This window comes from Penicillium mononematosum, assembly GCF_028829835.1.
Source record: "Penicillium mononematosum strain IBT 11891 chromosome Unknown utg000002l:1.0-8112719.0:1.0-8118358.0, whole genome shotgun sequence".
Classification (NCBI taxonomy): Eukaryota; Fungi; Ascomycota; class Eurotiomycetes; order Eurotiales; family Aspergillaceae; genus Penicillium; species Penicillium mononematosum.
The window spans coordinates 3716050-3738959 of NW_026643272.1; the positions used below are offsets into that span (position 1 = coordinate 3716050).

A 22910-nucleotide genomic window follows, 5' to 3' on the forward strand; every position below is an offset into this window, starting at 1 on the left:
TACATTTTTCGTGTGGGATCTGATGATTCATTGGCCGTTGGCGATTTCTTTTCTATTGTCGGAGCATCCGAGGGCGTTATCTTTGTCTCTACTCTCTATCTCTCTTTTTCTCTCACTTTTCCTAAGCCGCCAGTAAGTAGGGTGGCGGTATGCTACATATGTGCCAATCGTACACGACCTAAAATCTATTCATACGTACATATATGTAGGTTGTAGTAGCAAAATGGTTTGGCCACATTCATAGGTTGCTATTGATATTGGCTGCTTCGAATTCCTTTGCGACAGGCATGATAACTTTAGTATGTTTTGAATAAAGTACATGGTTTAGAGGACCTTGAGACTGATGATAGTATATAGGAAGAACATGCACAACCCGCTTCTAGTATAGCGGAAAAAATAACATATTTTACCAATAGTCCTTGCCAAAAGCCAAATTCCTCGAACGAGCAATAATATTTAGCCTCGGATCGCATCTTAGATTGTATTGCATGGAACATATAGGTTGGCTCGAGTTTGTTAGAAGGGTTGTTCCCTGTGTCGTTCATACATCGGTATGGACTCTACGGACCTTCCTTTGGCAGCCTTGGAGGTGAAGGCAGTATGACCCGTCCGGCTTTAACCCGATAAGTACTCCTGGCTAAAATGAACCTGGATATTTTTATCTAATGATTATTTTTGCAATTATTGCTACTCAGTCAGTGCTAGGTATAGACAACAAGATCAAGCCTTGAATTCCTTCTTCGCAACCCGTTCACAAAGGTCGCGCAAGACAACCCCAATGGATTCAAAATCACTTGTCTCCAAGTAAGTCTGGCCACTCAGGCGAGTCCATAGCCAAGGGCCATGGCGGAAAACCGGCAGGAAAGTGTTATGCTTGTCCAGCAACTGCGTCTGAATCCAAGAAAATGCCTTAGGGGCATCTTCCTCAGACAAAACAACTAAAGCAGTGTGGTCCAAGGATTCGCCCTCTTTTCCGGCCGGGGCCACAGCAATAGGAAGCCGGACCGTAGTCATGGCACACTGGCGCATACGGCTCTCCTGGCCAGGCTTCAGATCAGGTTCTTGCATGACATCAGTACCGAGAGCGGCAGCAACAGCGTCTGCACCTTCATTTGCAACACGCTGGTTATAGGCAATAATAGCGTCCTCGCCTCCGCAGACTTCGGCGCGGAACTTTAGCGCTGCCGGAACGCAGAGGTACGCGGAGTCATCACTGGTGGCAACAAATTCGAAGAGTTGCTCGAAGGCAGTCTTCGTCACGGGAGAATTGGGGTCTTCCAGTACGGAAGCGATAGTCTCGGGAGAGTCCGGCGCTGGGATAAATCCCCAAGATGTTGGCAAGGTGCTGCGCAGTAGATGTTGATTACGTCGGGGAGTGTAGAGGACTGCACAGCTACGGGGTGTGTAGAGCCATCTTTATAAAGCCGAGTCAATATTCGAGGGTTTCTTAAGTTATTTAGAAGTAGGATGATGGGGGATAGTTCATACTTGTGACAATTTGATACGAAGAAATCAGGCTGTAGCTTCTCCATATCGAGATGGATATTTCCAACGCCGTGCGCAGCGTCAATGACACTCAAAATACCCTCTTCACGACAAATTGCAGTAATGCGTTCAAAGGGGAACCGCACACCCGGATTACTGACAATGGCGTCGAAGACACTGGCCCGGACTTTGAGTCCCTCTTCACGAGTTTGGCGAATCACCTCGCGGAAACGGCGTACCAGCTCATCTTCGGGAATAGGAAACTGGAAAGGCACTTTTCGAGATTGCAAAGAGGTATGCTCCTGTAGAGAGACAACCCCCTTCTCAACAGCACCGTAGACGGGCTCAAAGTAAATGAGTGCCTCACCCGGTTGGAAAGCCAAGTTATACAGTACAGTCGCTACGCCTGTTGTCGCATTTTTAACAAACACACACTCGTCCCGCTGAGCGTTGAGGATCTTTGCGACAGCCTCACGAGCTGTATCCAGGTACTCTGCGTGCTGTTTGCGGATGTATGGATCTGGCTGCACGTCGGCGAGATCCATGAACGCACGCTGTGCGTCCTTAACAGGAATCGGATGGGCACCGAATGATCCATGGTTCAGGTTCTTATAGGCGGGATCGAACATCCAATGCTTCAGCATCGGCTTGCCAAAGGGAGTTGATTGACTTGTCACGGTCATATTGGGGGACGCAAGAAAGCTTGATAATAGTCGTGGGATAAGTTCTGACCACCGCAAGTTCAACGATATGAAGAGAATTTATAATACGAAATCGAAGCGCAGTGACTCAATTTGGCTCTGATGATAACTTTCGCATTGCTCGAGATACGGAGAACACGGAGAGGGGTGAGTCACGCCGAGCCAATGGCCCCCTCTTGCGGTGCTACCCGGAGATCCACATGCCGCCGAAGGGCGTAGAAGTAAAACATCGCCTGCATGTTATACGAGGCTGAGATAGGAGGGATGTGCATGAGTATATGTCTTCGGACTATGACAATGTGGCCTTTTGCCTACCACGAAAGCGAACTGCTCTATAGCTGGTCCCAATACAATTGTAACATACAAGGTGGAAGGTCGCGCTATTTCGTATTGGATTGGATATTCAAGAGCTTGTAGATACAGGAGAGTAATTTATGAGTCTACAAGTTATGTCGTTTCTGATCCGCTTTACATCCAATCATCTAACAAGCTAATGCTTCATGAAACTTGTAGCTATAAGAGTAACTTCAATCCCAAGGTTATATAGATAGCTTTCTAATCATGGGCTCTTTTTATCGATCTCAGAAACGCCCAATTTCAGAAATCGGCAGCAAAATAACAATGTGGGTAGGGTGAGACATTGTTTCAGAGACTTAGGGCAGCTCCTGCTAATAACCAAATGGGTAGGTATACTCAATTGTTTGAATTGCCGGGCCACATCCCCTAGTGCATACATTATATATTTACAGGTAGAAATGTTCGTTATAAATTACAAAGATTATCGAAATCCCACGGCCCACTGATCGTGGCCAGCCGAAGAGCTTTGTCAACGCTCTGCCGTCGAAATGCCGGTCCATTCCCAACGCATATGGCTTCCTTTGAGAGGGCTACAGTGGTGTTAGTGGACTTCTTCGAAGACATTCTGTTCAGGAGAACTTACATTTGATGAAGGCTGTTATATCAAGTGAAGGCGAGACTGAATAACCATGAGGGCCAGGGGAATCGGGAAAGTTCTCAAAGATCGCTCTCTTGTCGCGCAGGTATCTTTGAACTCCGATGGCATCCATCCACTCACCAGAAGCCGATTCGAGCGCAATCTGCCATGTTCTAGATGAGACCTGGAGTTGTTCATCCGAGCATGTGTTCATATTGTGCCCAGACAGCAGGGCATGAAGTACATTAGCCTTGGGGTCTGTCAAGACACCGGTGTCCTCCTGCATGACAGCGTAAAAGGCTGAGATCAGACGATTGCGTTGTTGCAGGCTCAGAGCGGACCCAAAGATATGCTGGACCATGGAACTGTTTGGTTTGTCGATGAGAAGGTGATATCCCAGCTCAGAGCAAGTCCGGACTATGCGTTGTGCGATATTCCACTGCCTGGCAGGCATTATATTACTAGAGTGTGGATCTAGTGTCGAAGAGTTCGATAATGGCGGGGTAATATGAGGAAATTGAACAGTAGATGACGACATGACGAGGTCGAACGGTGATATGGATTGACCTTGATATGGTGGAGTAGGAGGGCCGGGCCAGCCCGTAGCAGCTGATCGTATTATATCCTCGGCATCTGTTGGATCTTCTGAGTGTGCACCATCCAGAACTCGAGTTGGAGCTATATTATTATTTGTGGTTTGAGACTCTTTTGCGGCCCGAACGACGGGGAGGGCTCCCTCGCTCGGATCCTCACTCCCAGCCTTCGCAAGCGACACGCATTGCTGAGTTATGTTTTGAAGAGCCGATGCGATATGCGGGTATTGTGAAAGGAGTTGCTCTTCTATAAGAAGACTACTGAAGGAGAGGAAAGAGTGGCTGATATTCTCGATGCCGGTTTCTAATTCGTGTACGCGGTTCTGTAGGTTACCGATCGTGGTCTCCTTCCTTTTCCGATACGCCTGCTGCGCAAGCCGGAGTTGTTTGCGACGCCTCTATAATTAATGATTAGTATAAGCATATGCACTTGCAGCGTTGGGATTTGACCCACCTCTGGCACTTCTTGATCATCGGTCACAGTTCGAGGACGACCTCGTTTGCGACCACTCGGTTTAGTCGTTTCTTCGCCCATTGTCCGCAATTGAATATGTAAGAAGTTCCTGTCTTGACGTAGATCGAATTTGTGCAGGCCAAGGAGTTCTGAAGAAGCATGACAAATGCAGAGGCGATACGATGATTATATGACTGGCCGAGAACGGGATGTTGAATAATCGAAAAATCAATTGGATGCCCAGGTGGGGCGACAGCTGGATGACATAAGACGTTGGCGATCGGTGGGTCCATGAATGCTCATGTGGTCTCAAGCTTTCTATTGGTCGCTCAACTTCGTCACTTACGATGGACCCGCTTTCCTCTCCTTAATCCATACTACAACGTACGCAGCTACATACATCATGTAGGTAGCAGGAAATTATGATAATGGCAGTAATAATGTTGCGGCAAGCTGTTTAAATGCCAGAGTATTGGGATACTCAATGTCGAATTAAGCTCGAAAGAAAGAAACACACCCGTAACAAGACCCATTTATATAAGGTTTCCTTTTCGAAGTTGTCCCGTTCGCCGCGGATGACATCTGTAATAGACATGAAGGGAAGTCAGAGATGTGCTTACCTACAATGAATTGTAGAATGGTGATAAGACTCACACTGAATATGCCCCCTACGGCCGTGTCCCATCGCATTTTCACCGTCAAGAGCCCCATGTTATCCCTTCTTTGGCCGCGGTGCTTTCTTGTGTGGTGGGGTTGCACTCTACAGCCCCCTGAGGCATCATAGTTGTGATCCGGGTAGATGTGTGGGCATTATTGGCGTTGGGGGACAGGTCAATTTCAAAGTTGTTGCTATCTCTTACGAGGCTAGCACGATAAAAGAACCACCAGAGATGGGCGTGGACCTCTATATCTCTATTTAGGATGAGGCGGAATATGCTAGCGATCATATCCGTTATTTTATTTGGCTCCAGAGCGGAAACCATGGTTAGGCTAAAAGGACGGACCTTGAGGGGGGTTAAGTCAAGCATATTTTCATCCTCCAGTAAATTAACTAGGAGATAGCTGGCAGTCAGATTTCACGAACCATCTAGACTTTCAATATGATCAACTACAATCGAGTCTAGGCCTTGAATCACACGGGGTGCCTATGATAGTGCCGGAACACCTCAGTCCAACAGATTGAAATTAATGGTGAAGAAAGTTACAGATGGTTAACATAACTATTATCTAGGTCTCCCAAAACATTGTAGTTCTGCACTTCTGTGCCCATCGCATCCATCATACACTTGACCCCTCCATTCGTCTTAGACCTCCAGAAAGCAAGCAAACTCGAAGTGTGCACTAAAAAGCCAGCTGTGTTGAAGCAAAAGTACTGTAAAATCGACACAAGCACAGTACAACAATTATCATGAGAATGTAGAGAAGCTGAATCAGGCTCCTCATCTCTCATCCGCATTCACGGTGTATGTGTACGTTGTGCCCTCCTCATCTGTATCCTCGTCATCCGCATCCTGGTCGTCCAAGTCCCGGTCCAAATCCTGGTCGTCCGAATCCTCCTCGTTCAGGTCCTCATTATCAGAATTCTCACTAACTGTATCCCCCTCACTATCGTCCACGTCCGACAGGACAAAATCTCCTCAAACTCGATAGATTCCAAGTTTGGCAACCTTTTAGATAGAGTCTCAAAGCCGGCAATATAAAGGATGGCCGGTATCACAACTTGAAAATTTACCAACCGAGGAAAGAGCTTCTAGATATGCAGAATTGTTAGACACATGGTGCAACGGACGGTAGCCAGTGAAACAAACCGGTATCTGGTCAACGAGATAGTCCCATTGATCAGGGTATAGATACCTGGGCCCAGCCGCATACTTGATCATATCTGGCATGTTGAAAGCTGCCGCATATTCGACATGAAGGGTCTGGAGACTTGGCATGTTCAAGGCTGGGATGCGGATACACTTGTCCGTGCCCGAGCCATGAAAGGCTAAAACAAGGTACGAAGTGTGTAACTGCGGAAAGACCACGCTTTCCAAAGCTGGCTGAACCACTGGTTCTGTCTCCTGGAGATAGGTTGCCACACTTGCAATCTTCACAAGGTTGGCATACATCTGGCGGCGGTCTGGGGAAATTCCCATCATGCCCTCCTCGAGGAAGATCCCATGTGCTTCTAAGTCGCTCCACAATCTACGTATCGCTTCGTGGAACCATGTCTTGTTTACCAAGGCGCAATGCAGTAACCAATGTATAGGGCCGTTTCCGAGCCAAACGAGGATTTCACCCACGATTTCTGGAAGAGCTAAAGCTCGGTGGGCAGTGATGATAACGCTTTTATCAATCATGTTGGGAAGCAGTGGTATTGGGAGAGTTGGAAAAGGGAGAGAATGAGAGAATGAGAGAATGAGAGAATGAGAGAATGAGAGAATGAGAGAATGAGAGAATGAGAGAATGAGAGAATTATAAAAGCAAGAAGTCGATCTTCAGAGTGAGGTGTCTCTCACTTTTTCCAAGGTTTTGATGGCTCCGTAAAAGAGCCATGGATCACAGCTGTCTCCGATTCCCCCAAGGCTGTTCTAGTCTGTAGGTAGCAAACGTTTAGCCAACGATATCTTGGCCATCTCCGTCTTCTTAGATAGTCCTTTTTTCCTTTGATCTTCTTCATACCCTACCTTCATCTGTTTGAAATAGTTACAGTTGTGTATCTCATGATGTAAACCGGTGTTTGTGTTTTACCTTTCTACTTTTTAACCCCTCATCGTCACCATCTTGTCAAGATAGGGTGTACCGAAACCCAAAGAGCTATTACTATTTTGGTACGAGGACCTCAGACCAAGCCTCTTCTGGCCATGAAATCTTGCCATAGGTGTCACTTAAATCTTTCTCTATTTTCACTCCAGTAATCGTACCCATGTACCGAGGTCAGAATTCGTGCTTTGGAAATTCGTGTAGGTGAAAGCTACATATGTAACGTGGATTGTATGTGCGGGATGAAGAGAGACACGTATGGAAAATAGGGCTTTTCATTAACCAGACTATATGTAGTCCAGCAAGCTATGGATACATGAAGGCTCGTTGTGTATGTAGGGCACGCGTGGTCCATCGATTGGATATTCGCGTTTGACATCTATGAATAATAAAAGTAAAGTGTAAACAAGAAAAGAAGCTCCCTCTAAGCATCCAAATGCTGCGGCTGTTTCGTGAGCCGTTGAAGTCATCGCTCATGTATCATGTCCAATAAAAATATAAGCCAACGCCGGGTCCGATGAAGTCATCAAATAATAATACAAACGCGGGTGCGTTCAAACCAATGCAATAACATGCCCAAAGAGAGCACACAAGACACCTGCCATTGCAGGAATGGGCTCTTCGCACTGCCCACCGATCGAGCATGTGAGGGTCGAAAGCTGCCGGTGTAGCCTCTCGAGTGAGTGTATTGGTAGAAGTAATGGTAGTGTTGGGTCTGGTTGAATATGCGGCTCCACTCGTCAATCGAGTCGAGGTTCCTCGCGAAATCAACGCCAGAGAGGGAAAAGGCAACCGAAGAAAAAGGCAATGCTGCTGACATAGAGCGGAAGGTAGACTGTGCGGAAAAGGATTCGATATTAATCGACGGATCTAATCAAGAAGGGATTCGGGGGATTGCTCACTCATCGAGCCTCCACCTGGTGGCTTGTTGTGGCCGGAGCTAGACTCCCATTCATACTGGTATCCTGTCGACGAGGCCAAAGGAGAGCCGGTCGCCACCCAGGGCCAGACATTTGGAGTGACCCAGCTTGTGGTTTCCTTGTGGGTTCCACTCCAGGGAACTGGGACGCTGTCGATTGTTGCAGTAATTGCTGGTGCGGACTCGGTCGACGTGGGCTCGGCGCCTTGGTTGCCATTGATTTTGCCTCCTTCCGCAATGATTGACTTCCACGAGCCACTTCTGTCACCATATCTGTACGAAGTTCCGGTGGAGTAATCAGTCACGGTCATTGACTTCAGATACATTTTGAAGGGGCCTTGGCTATAGTCTGTTTGACCACCAGCCCAGTCTGCACGAACAACAATTTGTTAGCAAGCACGATGAGAATAATTTGCAGGATACTCCCACTCACCAATAGTGCCCTGGGGATTGTTCGAATCACCACCAGCCCAAACACCGACCTTGATCATCATCGGGCTCTCTGGGTACCGGTTGGTGTCTGCCGTCTCCGGTGTGAGGACACGGACAGTCTTGCCATCAATTGCCCACACAATCTGGGTGCTGGTCCAGTCGATGGAGAAAGTGTGGAAGTCGTCATGGTTTCCGGCATTCTCGTGGTAGGCGCCACGGCTGTATGAAGATGTGTCTCCTTTGCCGAAGTAATTGGTTTGCACTTGGGCGTTGTTTCCACCCAGCCACTCCCAGTCAATTTCATCCAAATCATCGGACTGCAGAACTGCACTGCTCACGATTCCCGTCCCTGGTGCTGCCTTGATGGTGAATTCCACACGGCCGAACATAATGTACCAGCCGGACTGAATCAGCGGGCCGTCACCCTGTTTGGAAATAGTGAAGGTTGCACCATTTGTCTGGTCGTATGTGACGGATCCGGTCGACTTGAAAGCATCAGATGCGCCACTTGTGAAATCGAACGTCTTGTCAGATTGGCCAAATGCAGGATCAGCGGGACATGCTGCTGGTTGTTAGTGACCTGTTGACACAACAGTGATTATGAGCCTCACATTTCTGAGTCGGATTGCAATCGGTATAAGTCTGGGCCGCAACTAGCGTGGAAGACAGCAGGCTTAGCGCCGCACCCAGAAAGAATCGCATGGTGGGCCAAGTAGAGTAAGCTATAAGTAATCTCGTATTATGCAATGATGAAGATGAAAGTTGGTAAAGGGTAAAAGGTGAGCAAAGAAGAGAAAAGGGATCAAGTAAATGAGCAAATTAGTGAATTAGGGGAAGTACACAAACGGTCTTAAACAAATCTTGGGAAGGTGCCAGCCTCCTCCGTTTCCGCTTCTTTTTTGGTCGATCCGTGGGTCCCCGGTTGTCATTGGACCAATCAGATTTAATCCCGGATCGAGATTGTGCCCACCTGGTGGACCCGGGCTACCTACGGAGTACCTAGGTAGAGCTACGCCACGTTGTTGCATGGAGTCTACATCTTCTCATTGGAGTCGTACACTCGGGTGTGCAGTTCAGATGCTAATGTACATTTGCATGTACAATGACTATTCTGCATGGTACGTGACACAGGACATTCGATTAGAAATCTTCGATCGAGAATATGCACAGAGTACTCTATACCCTACTCGGTACTCCGTATACATACAACATCCGTACTCCGTACTCCGTAGTCTCCATTCGAAAGAAAAACCTACCTGAAAAACCAAGAAAAAGCGGCAAGGCCCAAGCAAAATTAATAGGTGGCGGGGAACACACGTATATTAAGACCCACAACCCCAGCCTCTCGCATTTACTCTATATATCACTTATTATTAGAGATGTGACCTCATATTGAAGATTTCCTCTGTCATAGGATTTATGAGCAATATTCCGTGCTCCGTGTTCTCTCCCATGTATTCTATCCGAAACAAATAGGTACTAGTACTAATCAGTAGTCGTGATTCCAATGTTCGGGCCAGGGCTACCTGCCATTGGGCTGCCATCTCATGAGCTTTGCGGCCTTATGAGTGATATGACTTCAAACGACCAACCTTGGCTAGCCTTCCAATAATTGTAATTTTCCACTTAATTGGCACTCTACTTAAGCGCAGTAGTGGAACAAGAGGGTGGTCTAGACCTTAGTCGTCGTAAAGCCGCCGATCGATGTGGGCAATTGATGTAAAGGCGATCTGCCGGGCAACGAATTGGACCACGACGAAAATAGTCCGACAACTGTGGGTCCTATCATGTCTCGATACTCCGTACGCACGGAGTAGTTATAACTTGTTTCTTCGAGCATGAAGAATCACGTGGAATTGGAAACTCCGTTCAGGTGTCGCACTTAGGCTCCAATACGACTAGGCAGCGATCTCGTGCAATATACTGGAATATTTAGTCCATTGGTCTTTCTACCTACAGTTACCGTGGTGAAAGAAAGAGATAGAAGTTGAGGAAGGCGAAAGACTACTAGTGAATCAAAGCATTGCGGGACATAAGAGATGTCGTTTGCTAGGACTTCCTGTGGTGTCCTGCCAGAACAGGTAGTATAGAGCTTTCTTTCCAACACCCAGACTTCTCGCGCTTAGTGTTGCTTGATGAATTCGCTACGTTTTTCCACGCAATCCATTCAATGCTTCGTTCACTGCCGTACTATTCCAGTTATCCCAGCATCTTTTCAGCTATACACAATGCGGCATCTTGCCAAAAAGACTGTGATCGTGAGCGGTCGTAGCAGTGACCTAGGGGTATAAGACGTATCGTCTGATTATCGTTACCAGTGACGAGACTATGGGAAAATACGACCCTCACTGCTCTTTGAACCGACAATGAAGTCAACGCCAATTCCACTAACACATCTCGTACAAATACCGGCTGAGTATAGCTACCTAGGTAGATCTCAACGGTTGTAACTCAGGCGTGGTGTTAACACGTGAAATTCAGAATGACTTGCGAGCTTGACATCCTGGGTTGCAACACCGGGGTCAACCATTCCGACTTTAAACGCAGCGATAATGGGCACGAGAATACCATGCAGAATATGACCACGCTCCACTCGTGTAGATCTGCAGGGTCCCTGAACTAGCGATCTCCGGTGGATGGCTAGACCCACATCTTGGTTGTGTCCAATATCGTTCATACCCTGAAGGAAACTGCTAGGAGGCGAGGATCTCCTAGCCAAATTATACTGGACTTATACAGCCATACCGGGCAGGCTCAAGGATTGTGCGAAGTCAGTGTCATTTCAGCACCAGACTGAATTTCTGACCATTTCGCCGTCACTAGAAATAGCATAAGGCAGATGAATATTTTCGTCTAGGAACTGGCTCAAAGCATACACTGAGGAGATTATTATAAATGAGGCGTGTCCGGTGTTGTTATATCTAACAAACTAACCAGCTGCTTAATTCAAGCCTAAGAGCAAAACTCTAGAAGAGAAAGGTCGCGTTTTTGTATTGCTGCTGTCATTGCTAGTGAAGAGAGTCATAGCAAATTCTTTCCGAGTGTCTGAGTCGATGTGTTAAGCTAATTATGCTAATATCTAGATAAATTTAAGAAAATACGTGCTTCGGTCTTCAATCGTTTCGCGATGGAGGTTACTCGAAATAGTTTTGATATATCACAAGACTGTTCTGTGGGCAGAGCTATTGTGAATGGTACTGGAATTCTATGTACCAAAATATCAGAATCGGTGGCGTTTATTTCGTAGCATTGTTCTATTCAAAGTGCTCCGTACCTTACAGCTGGGATAGATATATTACAGGCCAGGTAGACCGCGACAAAAGAAAAACAAGCGGTGCAACGGTACGGAGTAGCAATACCTTCCTTGGCGACCGGAGCTGTCACCTTCTAGTGAAGCCAAATATATATCTATATCTATATCTATATAATACGAGTACAACCGTGAAAGTGCTACAGGGATTCTTTGTCACAGCCTCGATACCTCGAGTTTAGGGGGCCGGGGATGACCAATGACTCGATTATACCGAACACTCCGTAGAGGGCTATGCAATACAATAATGCCACATGTATACGAAAAACCTTTACGAGGAAAGGCAAAGAATAGAACAGAACTCATGGAACACTCAAAACGAAGCAGAACAAAGACGCGGAGAGCTCCACAGTCTGTCGAGCACGGACAGCATCACGGACCATAGTGAAAATGGTTATATCTATATAAAAAATAAAATAAAATAAAGTGAAGAAGTGAAGAAAGGGAAAAGTGAGAAAGAATACAAATTATTTTCGAATAATTCAAGTAATCGACATGTACAAGTTTCAGGGAGACGCTCTTATGTAGGTATGGATTCTCAAAAGTACGGTGCTAAGAGCCTCATGACTACCTAGGTACCTACTAGGTATCTGAAGCTCACACGGGTTTCATCTTCATCGCTTTCTTCTTACATGAATCTCATCTTGAGCTTCGGTCCTTTTTAGTCTTTTTTTTTGGCTATTTGGATTTTGGCTTTGTTCTCAATCGTCATTACGTTGATCCGCCTTTGTCACGAGCACTATCCCCACTCTTCCTCTTCCCCCCCAATTAACCCTGGACCTCAATAGTCACCCCGTACGCCTTGTATGCGCCCGGGTTGTCCTTAACCGCAATCACTTTCTAAAACCTCATGAAATAACGCCCCCCATTCTGATACTCACGCCCGACGCTAGTCTCACGCCCTCGGTTTCAGCTTTTCAATACGCCTTCATCCGCTTTCCTCACGCCCCCGCTAGCCCTCCAAGCTCCTTCGCGCTCTTGCTGCCAACACACGTATTTGCCTCGTCTCGAATTCAAATTGGATGTCCTACAGAGTTTATTCTAGCTAATAGACTCTCTACCGCGTCGCCGGGTCGGCCTCCACAGCGTGGCGCCAGCACCCGAGACAGCAGAATCGACAACCACACGTTGCAGCTTCCCCGGTCGCCCACACCATCCGATAATCATCGGTTCTTTTAATGCGGGACGGTTCTGAAATATCAGCACACCCCAAGATAAAGCTGGCTGCAAGTTGAACAGGGTTACCGTGGTGGCATTTGGCCGAGTCTGAGCGCAGCCATGCCGGCGCGGGACCGCAACCAACCCGACAACCGTCAAGGTTCGGAGAGCTCTGGAAAAAGCTGGATGTCGCAGGATACTGTGCGAAACTCCGAGAGTCAGCCTGGAGATCAAGACGAGGCCTTTGCGGGAGGTCATAATGCCGACCAGTTTCCCAGTTCGTCAAAAATGGACTCCAAGTAAGCTTCTGTTTCTCCAAATGACCTGCTGACTCTCCACGCGATCATGGCGCGTCCGATCTAAATCAAAAAGGAGAGGCGCTAATCTTTTATTTTTACTAGGCCCAACTCCTCAAAACCCCCTCGCATTGATTGGGGAAGCTCCATGTGGTCATGGGACTCCGGTATTCCCTCCTCTGAGCAACGCAAAGCCTCCGGGTTTAGCAATCACCGCGAGGGTTTGACGGTCCCGGTCAATCGAGATAGCCCGTCTCAATCATCCGTCTCGAGTCCCCGACCTCCGCCACTTCGCCCATCTCGCGCCGACTCCGATGAGATCGAGTCGATTGCCCCGTGGTCCACAACCCCCAGCAGCGGTCAGCCAGATGCTAGTGGTACTTTTTATCACGACTCTGAGCATGAAGCCTCGCCTGCGTCATTCACATTTCGCCCCACGACCGGACGGACAATCGCAAGCGAACCTGCCGAGTATGAATACCATGGGGAACATCGACGGCCATCTGCTGCAAGCGCAACCACAGTCAGTAGCCAGGGGTCTAGATCAAGTATTAGCCAAAAGTTCCGAAAGAAGCATCTGAAAGGTCTACTTGGAGATGACTACCATTCCCCTGGGGAGCTTCAAACTGATGACGATGGCTCCCAGAACCCGCCGAGCAGGCGTGGGGGGCCAGTCGACCAGTTAAAGGCGCGCGAGAGAGCGAACTCAGATGGCTCACGCAATACGCCCGAAGGATCCAACTCCTCACAGCGCCCCCAGAGGTCACGGGCAAATAACCCTCTGCCCTCCAGTGACATTACTCCATGGGATTATCAGAGCTTTAATGACATCCCACAGTACGGGGAGGCACCCGTGCGCCACGTACCTATTGGCCCCGATGGACAGCGTCTTCCATCCTCGGAGAATGGCTCCTCGGGGCAGAGGGAGCCAAGCCGACGGGGACCTGGCAGACATCGTTCCTCACGAAGCAAAGAAGAGAACCGGACTCTTGCTGGCGATCTGGCATGGTCCCAACCCCGACCCGCTACTGGCAGAGATGACATTGGACTGCGGCCGTTTAATGAGAACTATCTGCATTCAGCGACTGACATGAGTGACTCTACTGCAGCTGGAGGCCGGTCGACAAGTCCAACGCCCAGTGTGCGTAGCGCATACAGAGACCCTGATCAGAACTCACAGCATCCCAGAATCGGCGGGTTTATCAAAAAGATCCTCGGGAAGTCACATTCGCATGACAAATCGAGGAACTCTTCTCCGCCGCGGCGCGATAGGCAACCAAGCGTTGAAGGGGGTACTTCCTCTCGATACCCAGAGTCGGTAGATTCAGACCGAAAGAAAGATTCTGGGAAGGGTCTAATGGTGGGAAGAAAGCTTGGTAATCGTCGTGTGTTCACTCATCAAGGGGGTGACGTTTATAACCCTAAGGACGACAAGAACCAGGAGGAGAACAAGCACTTCTTCCACCTTGATGTCGATATGGAAAATCTGAAAGGGATTGTCCGTCCACCTTCGCCCGGACAAACGAAGCGTGGAAGGGATGGGACGACCACACCTGGCGACGATGCCAAAATGGAAAAGCCGTGGAATGCCCCCGAAAGTTGGCAGGTCAGGGGGCCCGTTGATCCTACCTTGGAAGACCCTACTTTGGAAGAACCTGGCCCCGTCGGCCCTCGTGATCGGGAAGCTTCGTACTTTATTCGGATCTTCCGAATTGATTCTACTTTCGCCACGCTATCGGCTGGTCTGAATGCTACCGTGTCTGAGATCCTCCTCATGCTTGGGCGGAAGTCTTTCTTACAAGACCATCTCAACAATTATGAGATTGTTCTACGGAAACATGATCTTTCACGGCAACTTGACCACAACGAGCGACCTATTCAAATGCAAAAGCGGCTGCTGGAACAAGTTGGCTATACGCAAAAGGACCGTATCGGAGATATTGGCCGTGAGGATCACAGTTATCTCTGTCGCTTCATCTTCTTGCCCACAAAGCTAAGCGGCTACAGCAGTCTGGATAGCGAGCCAGGTTTCAACAAAGTGCAAAAGTTCAGCCATGTGGATCTCCAAGGCCGCAGTCTCGTCACTATTCCAATTACGCTATATGCAAAGTCCTCCGAGATCATCTCACTGAACTTGTCGCGAAACTTGTCACTAGACGTTCCCAAAGACTTCATCCAAAGCTGCATCAATCTGCGAGAGATCAAGTTCATCGGGAATGAGGCTGCATTCCTCCCACAAAGCTTTGGTTTAGCCAGCCGGCTGACCTATCTGGATGTGTCAAACAACTGTCTTGAGGACTTGGATCACGCGGGGCTCGATCGGCTGACTGGTCTTGTTAGCATCAAGATGGCGAACAATCAGTTAACAAAACTGCCAAGCTCTTTCGGCAATTTCCAAAACCTGCGAAGCCTGAACATGTCGTCAAATGGTTTCAAGGTCTTCCCCGATTTCCTTTGCAACCTCAAGAGTCTGGTTGATCTCGATATCAGCTTCAACGGGATAGAAGAGCTCCCCAATATTGGCCGCTTGGCCACACTTGAACGCCTGTGGATGACAAACAACAACTTGAGCGGGCCTCTCGATGATTCCTTCAGGGAATTAGTGAACCTCAAGGAATTTGATGGACGCTTCAATGCTATCTCCAATATCGATGCTCTCTCTAGTCTTCCGCGACTGGAACAGATATTCTTTGGTCACAATCTTCTATCACGTTTCAAAGGCTCCTTCCCGAGGTTGCGGAGTTTACATCTGGACCACTGCCCTCTGACTCACTTTGATGTTGACGCTCCTATGCCAACACTGACTTCTCTCAACCTTGCCTCCGGCAAGCTCTCCCAATTCAGGGATACAATTTTCGAGAATTGCCCGAATATAACAAAACTCGTTCTTGACAAAAATCATATCTCCTCGGTTTCGCTTCAGATTGGCAGGTTGCGTCGACTGGAACACTTCAGTATGATCAAGAACCCACTGTCGTCTTTGCCTCCAACCTTGGGTTGCCTTGCGGAGCTCAAACATCTTAACCTGAGGGAGTGCAACTTGAATTCTCTACCAGCCGAAATCTGGCATTGTGCCAAGTTGGAAATACTCAACGTCTCCTCAAACATTCTGTCCAGCTTTCCAAAATGCGGTGCTCCGTACCCTCAAATTCCCGGCGAACCTACAAACACACCTGGAACTACACCAGGAATTGCTGGAAACCCCAGCTATGAAGATGTAGGCCCAATGGATGAACCAGGTCTACGTCGACCCAGTCAAACGTCGAATGGTGCTTTGCATTCTGTATCACCGAACGGGTACCGCAATCCTTCAACTGCCCAATCTGGTAGGAAGGTATCTGGGACGTCGCCATCATATACCGACCCGAACTCGGTGAGTCGGAAAGACTCCAACTTCTCTCAGCAGATGGCGATGACGTTTGCGGCATCTCTCCGGACACTTTCACTTGCAGACAACAGACTTGAAGATGACGTTTTCCGGGAACTGTCCTTGCTCCCAGAACTGCGTATTGTCAACCTTTCTTACAATGACCTGACGGAACTACCGCAAGGAATTCTCAAGAGGTGGCCATTGATTTCCGAGCTGTACCTGTCCGGTAACGAGTTGACCTCTCTCCCATCCGATGACCTGGAAGAGGGAAGCAACCTCAAAGTTCTCCATATCAACGCCAATCGGTTCCAAGTCTTGCCTGCAGAGCTTTGCAAGGTCAGCAAGCTTTCTATTCTGGATGTGGGGAGCAACGGGCTCAAGTACAACGTGTCAAACTGGCCTTATGACTGGAACTGGAACTGGAACCGTAATCTCAAGTATCTGAATTTCTCGGGCAACAAGCGTCTGGAAATCAAGCCAAATATCGCGTCGCTGGGTCCTCCGGCTGCCAATGGCGCTGACCTGACTGACTTCAACTCCCTCACCCATCTCCGTGTTCTGGGACTCATGGATGTCACACTCACCATTCCCACCATCCCAGAGGAGACTGAAGATCGCCGTGTGAGAACATCTGCCTCTTTGGCTGGTACTCTCGCCTACGGTATGGCCGACTCTCTTGGTAAGACCGAGCATCTATCCATTATTGATATGATTGTGCCACGGTTGAAGCAGGATAATGTGGAAACACTTGTAGGAATGTTTGACGGACAGACACTTTCTAGTGGTGGATCTCGCGTCGCAAAGTACTTGCACGAGAATTTCACTTCTACTTTCTCGTTTGAGCTTAAGAAACTGCAGCGAGACCAGGGTGAAACACCATTGGACGCGCTCCGACGGTCGTTCTTGGCATTGAATAAGAATATGGCAGGCTCTGCCTACAGGTCCATTGATGACCGTGAAATCCGCCAATACCATCGAGGATCGAATGCGGCCAAAATGCTCAACCAGGATGACATTCAGTCCGGGGGTGTTGCTACTGTTCTGTATCTGAACAACATGGACTTGTACGCCGCCAATGTCGGTGATGCTCAGGCTATTTTGATCCGGTCAGATGGTTCAATGGTTTCTTTGACGCAAAATCATGATCCTGCGGAACCTAACGAGCGCGCCCGCATTCGTGCAGCAGGAGGCTTCGTGTCTCGCACCGGGAAGCTGAATGATGTCCTGACCGTGTCGAGGTGCTTCGGACACTTCCCTATGATGCCTGCTGTCATTGCGGCTCCTTCCACAATGCATACCGTCTTGACGGAACAAGATGAAATGATCGTTTTGGCATCAAAAGAACTCTGGGATTATGTTACCCCCGAAGTGGTGGTTGACATTACTAGGAGAGAACAGCCCGACTTGATGTTTGCAGCTCAGAAGTTACGTGATTTGGCCATCTCCTTCGGTGCCACCAATAAGCTGATGGTGATGATCCTCGGTGTTGGTGAGATTCAAAGGAGACGCCCAAAGCCTCGTCCTTCTCTCAACACTGCCTCGTCCACGTTTGCTGAAGAGCAGATCATCCCAACTGCCAAGCGTCCCAAGAAGCGCGATGGTCCTGGAGATTCGCGACTCGCGCGCTTTGAACACGTGAATGCTCCCGAAGGTGAATTGACTATCATGTTCACTGATATCAAGAAATCCACGGGTCTATGGGAGATTTGCCCGGATGCGATGCGCTCTGCTATTCAAATCCACAATGACATCCTACGTCGACAACTTGCGATCTTCGGTGGCTATGAGGTCAAGACAGAAGGTGATGCTTTCATGGTCGCTTTCTCAACCACGACTGCTGCCTTGCTGTGGTGTTTCAACTGTCAAAACCAGCTTCTTGAAGCTGAGTGGCCTACGGAGATTCTCGATCAGCCCCAGTGCCGAGTTGTGGTTGACATGGACAATAATGTGATCTTCCGTGGCCTGTCTGTCCGTATGGGTGGCCATTGGGGCGAGCCTGTCTGTGCGAAAGATCCGGTCACCAGCCGAATGGACTATTTCGGTCCAATGGTGAATCGTGCGTCGCGAATTTCTGCCGTCGCGGATGGGGGGCAGATCTTTGTTTCCTCGGATTTCATGACCGATATCCACCGTAGCCTTGAGATTTTCGCGGATGCTGAGCGTTCTGCATCCACCAGCTCGACCGACAGCAGCTCCCGCGGCGATAGCCTCGGCCACAACATTCGTCGCGAACTGCAACAGCTCAATAGTCAAGGTTTCGTTATCAAAGATCAAGGCGAAAGAAAGCTGAAGGGTCTGGAAAATCCGGAACCCCTCTACCTTGTTTACCCCTCCTCGCTTTCTGGTCGCATGATCTCTTCTGAAGAAGCACAGGATCAAGACAGCTCTGTTGCAACTATCAGCCCGGACAATCAACTTGATATCCAGACAAACGTCATTTGGCGTCTCTGGGAAGTCACACTCCGTCTTGAACGACTTTGCGGTGCTATGGAGCATCCAAGTGAACCGAGCCTCAGAGAGCCGAACGTCGCTCTCTTCAACATGGTCAAGAGACATGGAGGTGAGCTCAATGACTCGACCGTTCTCAGTTTGGTCGATCAACAAGTCACTCGCATCGAGGTTAGTATTACACAAACTCCCCTTTCGTTCTACTTCAAATCTTAACAAATCCCAGGTATGCATCAACACACTCTCCCTACGCCATATGATGCGTCCCTTCAAACCAGGCGACACCCTCAGCGACCACGCCGTCCCTATCACCGAGGTATTACAGCAACTACAAACACAGCTTGCCGAATTCCAAGCTCTCAAGGAGCAGATGGCCGTTGGTGCTGCGGGCAACATCGGCGGTCCACCAACTCCTGTCAAGATGGGACCTTCAGGCAGCATCGACAGCGGCATTACCTCCGCCTCGTCGTCTTTCCTCCATCTCCCCGGCGATGCCAATCGCTCTTTTGATTCCGGCCGCAGCTAGCACTGAGTTCTGCCGCCTGCTTTTTATCACACTAATTTTCAACTTACTTTTGGTTTCCTATTACTTGCTTTTTTGAACTTCCTTTCTCCCTTCTTGTATCTTTCTTGCTTTCTTTTGGTGGGCGGCGTCCCACTGGCGGGAGGGGGTTCTGCAGATTGTTTTATATAAAGCATTATGGCATGGAGCCAAGGTGATTGTTTCGGTATCTTCTTTCATTATTGGTCTTGATCTGCTTTGAGTTTTAGGGCTGTAATTGGCTCGGTCAGTGAATATACATTACAGTCTATATGATAATCTCATGGGCTTTTTTCTTATCATCTTATTTGATCCTTAATATGTACATATGTAGTCTGCTGCACGAGACTACGTCGAACTTTGATAATCTGATCTATTTGAACCAACATGATATTAGATACGTTATATGTAAGAAAGTATTGACAAGTTTTGGGAGTCCTTTTTCCATTCCTTCCTCAATGCCTTTCTAGATGTCTTTCGAGATGTGTACGAAAGAGCTTTCTATGTATAACCAGGGATTACATCTAAACACCTTGAGTTCTACCTAGGTACCTACCTACATACGTACATAGCAATCTATCTCACATTGTACCATACACTATGTCCACATAGGCCTCTCTTCATAGTTGAATCAATATAAACAAATTGATTCAGACACCATCACCTCTCGTAAGACCAGTAAGACTAACGTACACCATGATTCTCTACGGTGGTGCGCCAGATACATCGGCCCAGAGGTCAAAATTGACTGGCAACCCACCCCACATCCTAACAAGTGTCTCGCAATTCTCACATAAATCCCTAACCGAAGTCCATACTTGCCCTGATAGATTATCCTCGTAAACCTTCGAATCCACACCTCGGTTTCTCAATGCGATGCCATGTACAGCTGTGGGGTTTGGGTTATTTCTATCTGGTTAGCTAGTGTCTGTATATCATGCACGGATGGGCTTACCGCAATATGTGTAGTAGAGGGTAAACCTCAGCACAATGTCCAAACCACAGTTGGTTCCCAATGGACGTGTCACCAGCGGACCTGCTCAGGGGGCAGTCGTACATAGAATAGCCGCTCATATGCATAGCTCCATCATTGATCAAATTCCACCGGGCCTCTTTGACTACTTGGGCCCACGTTCCTGTGCGTTCGCATTGGGTTCCCCCGATATAGCCTCCAAGAGAGGCTCCTAAGAAAAACCTACCTTTTCCCGGGCCATCTTTCACCCACGTGGAGTTGTACATCGTCGGGACCGACTTCTTTGGGACAAACTCACTTAAAGCAATGCACCACTTGGCATACATCGCCGTCATGGGCAGATAGAAGTTGCGGGATGTTGCGCGGTTTGGAGCAGCGCCTATGGAAGATAAAAACAATCCAAGTATGTCGTAAATTCCGGAGAATGGCACCTTGTTATGCACGAGGGTTTGAAGGAGAAATTTCGATCTCTGTGATGGGGCGTTTCGCTGCCAGATTGGGTTGAGAGCCCGTTTAGTAGACTGGGCAGGCTCCATGACTGGGTCAGAGAAGGTGGCTCCGTCTGGGGGACTAGAATCGGGAGTTAGATAGGAGTACCTGCGGTAACAGCAAGGCTTTTACCAGAGCATGTGGATCTCGTCGACCATCGCTTTGAGCGATAGCAGCTCGCTGTCTTGTATGTCATACAAGAACCCGTTAGCCACCACATGGCCCATGAACGTTAATATCTACATACGTCCAACATAGATGAGCATCGGTATTAGATGGAAGAGGAGGTCATGGAGTACTTACCTGACTTCGTCCCCATGTATATGCCACCTTGATGTCCAGGATGTCATTGAAGGCCCTTAGGACCTCTTCTGACGCAGCCATTGTACATGACACTGAAGTTGATGATGCGACTTCCAAGGGTTTGTTTATACCTGCGCGGTTGCCATGCTCATGTAACTCTCAGATACTCCTTTCTTTCCTCTCATCTTCTCACTCCCCCCATCGAGACGGAAACCCTCTTGTAGATCCCCAGATCTGGCAGATGAGAACCCAAGTTTTATGAACCTTCCACTGTTGGTAAAAGATATAGGACGGGGAAGGAGCCACATTAGGTACCTGAAGAAGATCTTATAGGGTTCCTTTCTCTATACATATCTTCCTAAATCGGTGCATCTGGGGTATCTCCGATTTTTTAACATTGCGGTACCAAGCACTGTTCTTACCTTTGGATCTACTATTATGTATATCCTGACTTCGCCTGAGATGGTAAATTAAGGCCTAGAATATTCACAGCCTTGGAAGAAAAACTATGCATGTAGGCAATAGAAGCTATCCATGGATTGCAGAAGGCTTTTGAAGGCGTCCGTCAAAGACCAGAATCGGGAACTTGAGTGGCAGGACCGGTCTGTAGGTGCTTAAGTCCTCCTTGAGCCAGAGCATGAGCGATTTCATGTATATCCCGAGAGGCGATTTCGTCCACGCCATGATACATCTGATACCAGAGATAAAACTTTTCGCCGGACTGGAAAATTGTGTAGTAGGCATCTTTATCCTCCATTATCGGTCGTCCGGGACCAAGACCATGGTCTCGAGCCATTTCTTGACCTGCCGAGTCAACTCCCTCCCATTCTTTTTGGAAAAAACTACCCGGAGGATTCGTGGTCCATCCCGGGGGAACGGTGAACTGGTCAAAAATAACCTAACTTAGTGGCTCGCTCGACTTAGCTTGGTGGCAGTTAGGGCATTCTTACTTGTGGCACAGAGACGCTTTGAGCGGGAGACTCGATGGGTGACGCAATGGGGGATTTTGTGGGAGACTCCACAGGAGATTCGATGGAAGATTTGATAGGGGACTCGGTGGGTGACTCGGTGGGTGACTCGGTAGGTGACTCCATAGGTGACCCTATGGGGGATTCGATGGGGGATTTGATAGGGGACCTGACAGGCGACTTGGTGGGTGACTTGATGGATGACTCGGTGGGTGACTCCATAGGTGACTCCATAGGTGACCCCATATGAGATTCGATGGGGGATTTGATAGGGGACTTGACAGGCGACTTGGTGGGTGATTTGGTGGGTAAGGCGGACTTGACTGATGAGGAGTCTTAGGCTAAGGAGACATTAGCAGCATGCCTTAGGCGAGAAGTGATGACTCTCAGATGATGGAGTGAGGCTTTTGTGACAGGCAGGCATCTATCTGATTGGTGCCTTGTTTGTCAGGATTCTCATGTATGCTAACTAACTAGCGACCTAGGTAGTAGTGTATTAGCTAGTCTCATACAGGTAGAGAATTCAAACTGCTTCTATCTCTCTCTCTCCTTCTGGCCCTTGCTGCCAGCCTTCAGCTCTCTTTTTTATTATACTCCATAGTAAAACCCTGTTAGGTTCCTTAAAGTGGAAATAGGATTCAGTACGGCGGTTTGGCCGAGTGGTAAGGCGATTGACTAGAATGTCCTTGAGATCGAGTTGTCCAAATCTTGAAATCAAGTATTCTTAATCGATTCCGTTCGCGGGCGCATTCGAATCATGCAGCCGTCGTTGAACATAACCTTTTTTGCTT

At 48.3% G+C, this 22910-nt stretch overlaps 7 protein-coding genes across 7 annotated transcripts; 1 reads left to right on the top strand and 6 right to left on the bottom strand.

Moving 5' to 3' along the window:
• Positions 1-720: 720 nt before the first annotated feature.
• On the bottom strand, positions 721-2168 carry N7519_003192 (putative aminotransferase family protein (LolT); the record flags this gene model as incomplete). Its single annotated transcript, XM_057289970.1, has 2 exons — positions 721-1414; positions 1489-2168. 2 exons carry the CDS (start codon positions 2166-2168, stop codon positions 721-723), a joined length of 1374 nt encoding a protein of 457 aa, XP_057151172.1.
• A 780-nt stretch (positions 2169-2948) lies between these two features.
• N7519_003193 (bZIP transcription factor) lies at positions 2949-4248 on the bottom strand (the record flags this gene model as incomplete). Its single annotated transcript, XM_057289971.1, has 3 exons — positions 2949-3073; positions 3127-4111; positions 4168-4248. 3 exons carry the CDS (start codon positions 4246-4248, stop codon positions 2949-2951), a joined length of 1191 nt encoding a protein of 396 aa, XP_057151173.1.
• A 1358-nt stretch (positions 4249-5606) lies between these two features.
• N7519_003194 (uncharacterized protein) lies at positions 5607-6509 on the bottom strand (the record flags this gene model as incomplete). The annotated part of the gene is made up of 3 exons (XM_057289972.1): positions 5607-5772; positions 5835-5917; positions 5976-6509. The coding sequence occupies 3 exons, from the start codon at positions 6507-6509 to the stop codon at positions 5607-5609; spliced, it is 783 nt and encodes a 260-aa protein (XP_057151174.1).
• A 1273-nt stretch (positions 6510-7782) lies between these two features.
• Positions 7783-8965, bottom strand: N7519_003195 (glycoside hydrolase family 16 protein; the record flags this gene model as incomplete). Its single annotated transcript, XM_057289973.1, has 3 exons — positions 7783-8201; positions 8265-8825; positions 8875-8965. The coding sequence occupies 3 exons, from the start codon at positions 8963-8965 to the stop codon at positions 7783-7785; spliced, it is 1071 nt and encodes a 356-aa protein (XP_057151175.1).
• Positions 8966-12851: 3886 nt separating this feature from the next.
• Positions 12852-19371, top strand: acyA (adenylate cyclase acyA; the record flags this gene model as incomplete). Its single annotated transcript, XM_057289974.1, has 3 exons — positions 12852-13030; positions 13133-19016; positions 19072-19371. The coding sequence occupies 3 exons, from the start codon at positions 12852-12854 to the stop codon at positions 19369-19371; spliced, it is 6363 nt and encodes a 2120-aa protein (XP_057151176.1).
• Positions 19372-20254: 883 nt separating this feature from the next.
• On the bottom strand, positions 20255-21232 carry N7519_003197 (uncharacterized protein; the record flags this gene model as incomplete). The annotated part of the gene is made up of 5 exons (XM_057289975.1): positions 20255-20295; positions 20342-20422; positions 20586-20929; positions 20981-21087; positions 21152-21232. 5 exons carry the CDS (start codon positions 21230-21232, stop codon positions 20255-20257), a joined length of 654 nt encoding a protein of 217 aa, XP_057151177.1.
• Positions 21233-21716: 484 nt separating this feature from the next.
• Positions 21717-22341, bottom strand: N7519_003198 (uncharacterized protein; the record flags this gene model as incomplete). The annotated part of the gene is made up of 2 exons (XM_057289976.1): positions 21717-22034; positions 22102-22341. 2 exons carry the CDS (start codon positions 22339-22341, stop codon positions 21717-21719), a joined length of 558 nt encoding a protein of 185 aa, XP_057151178.1.
• Positions 22342-22910: the final 569 nt, after the last annotated feature.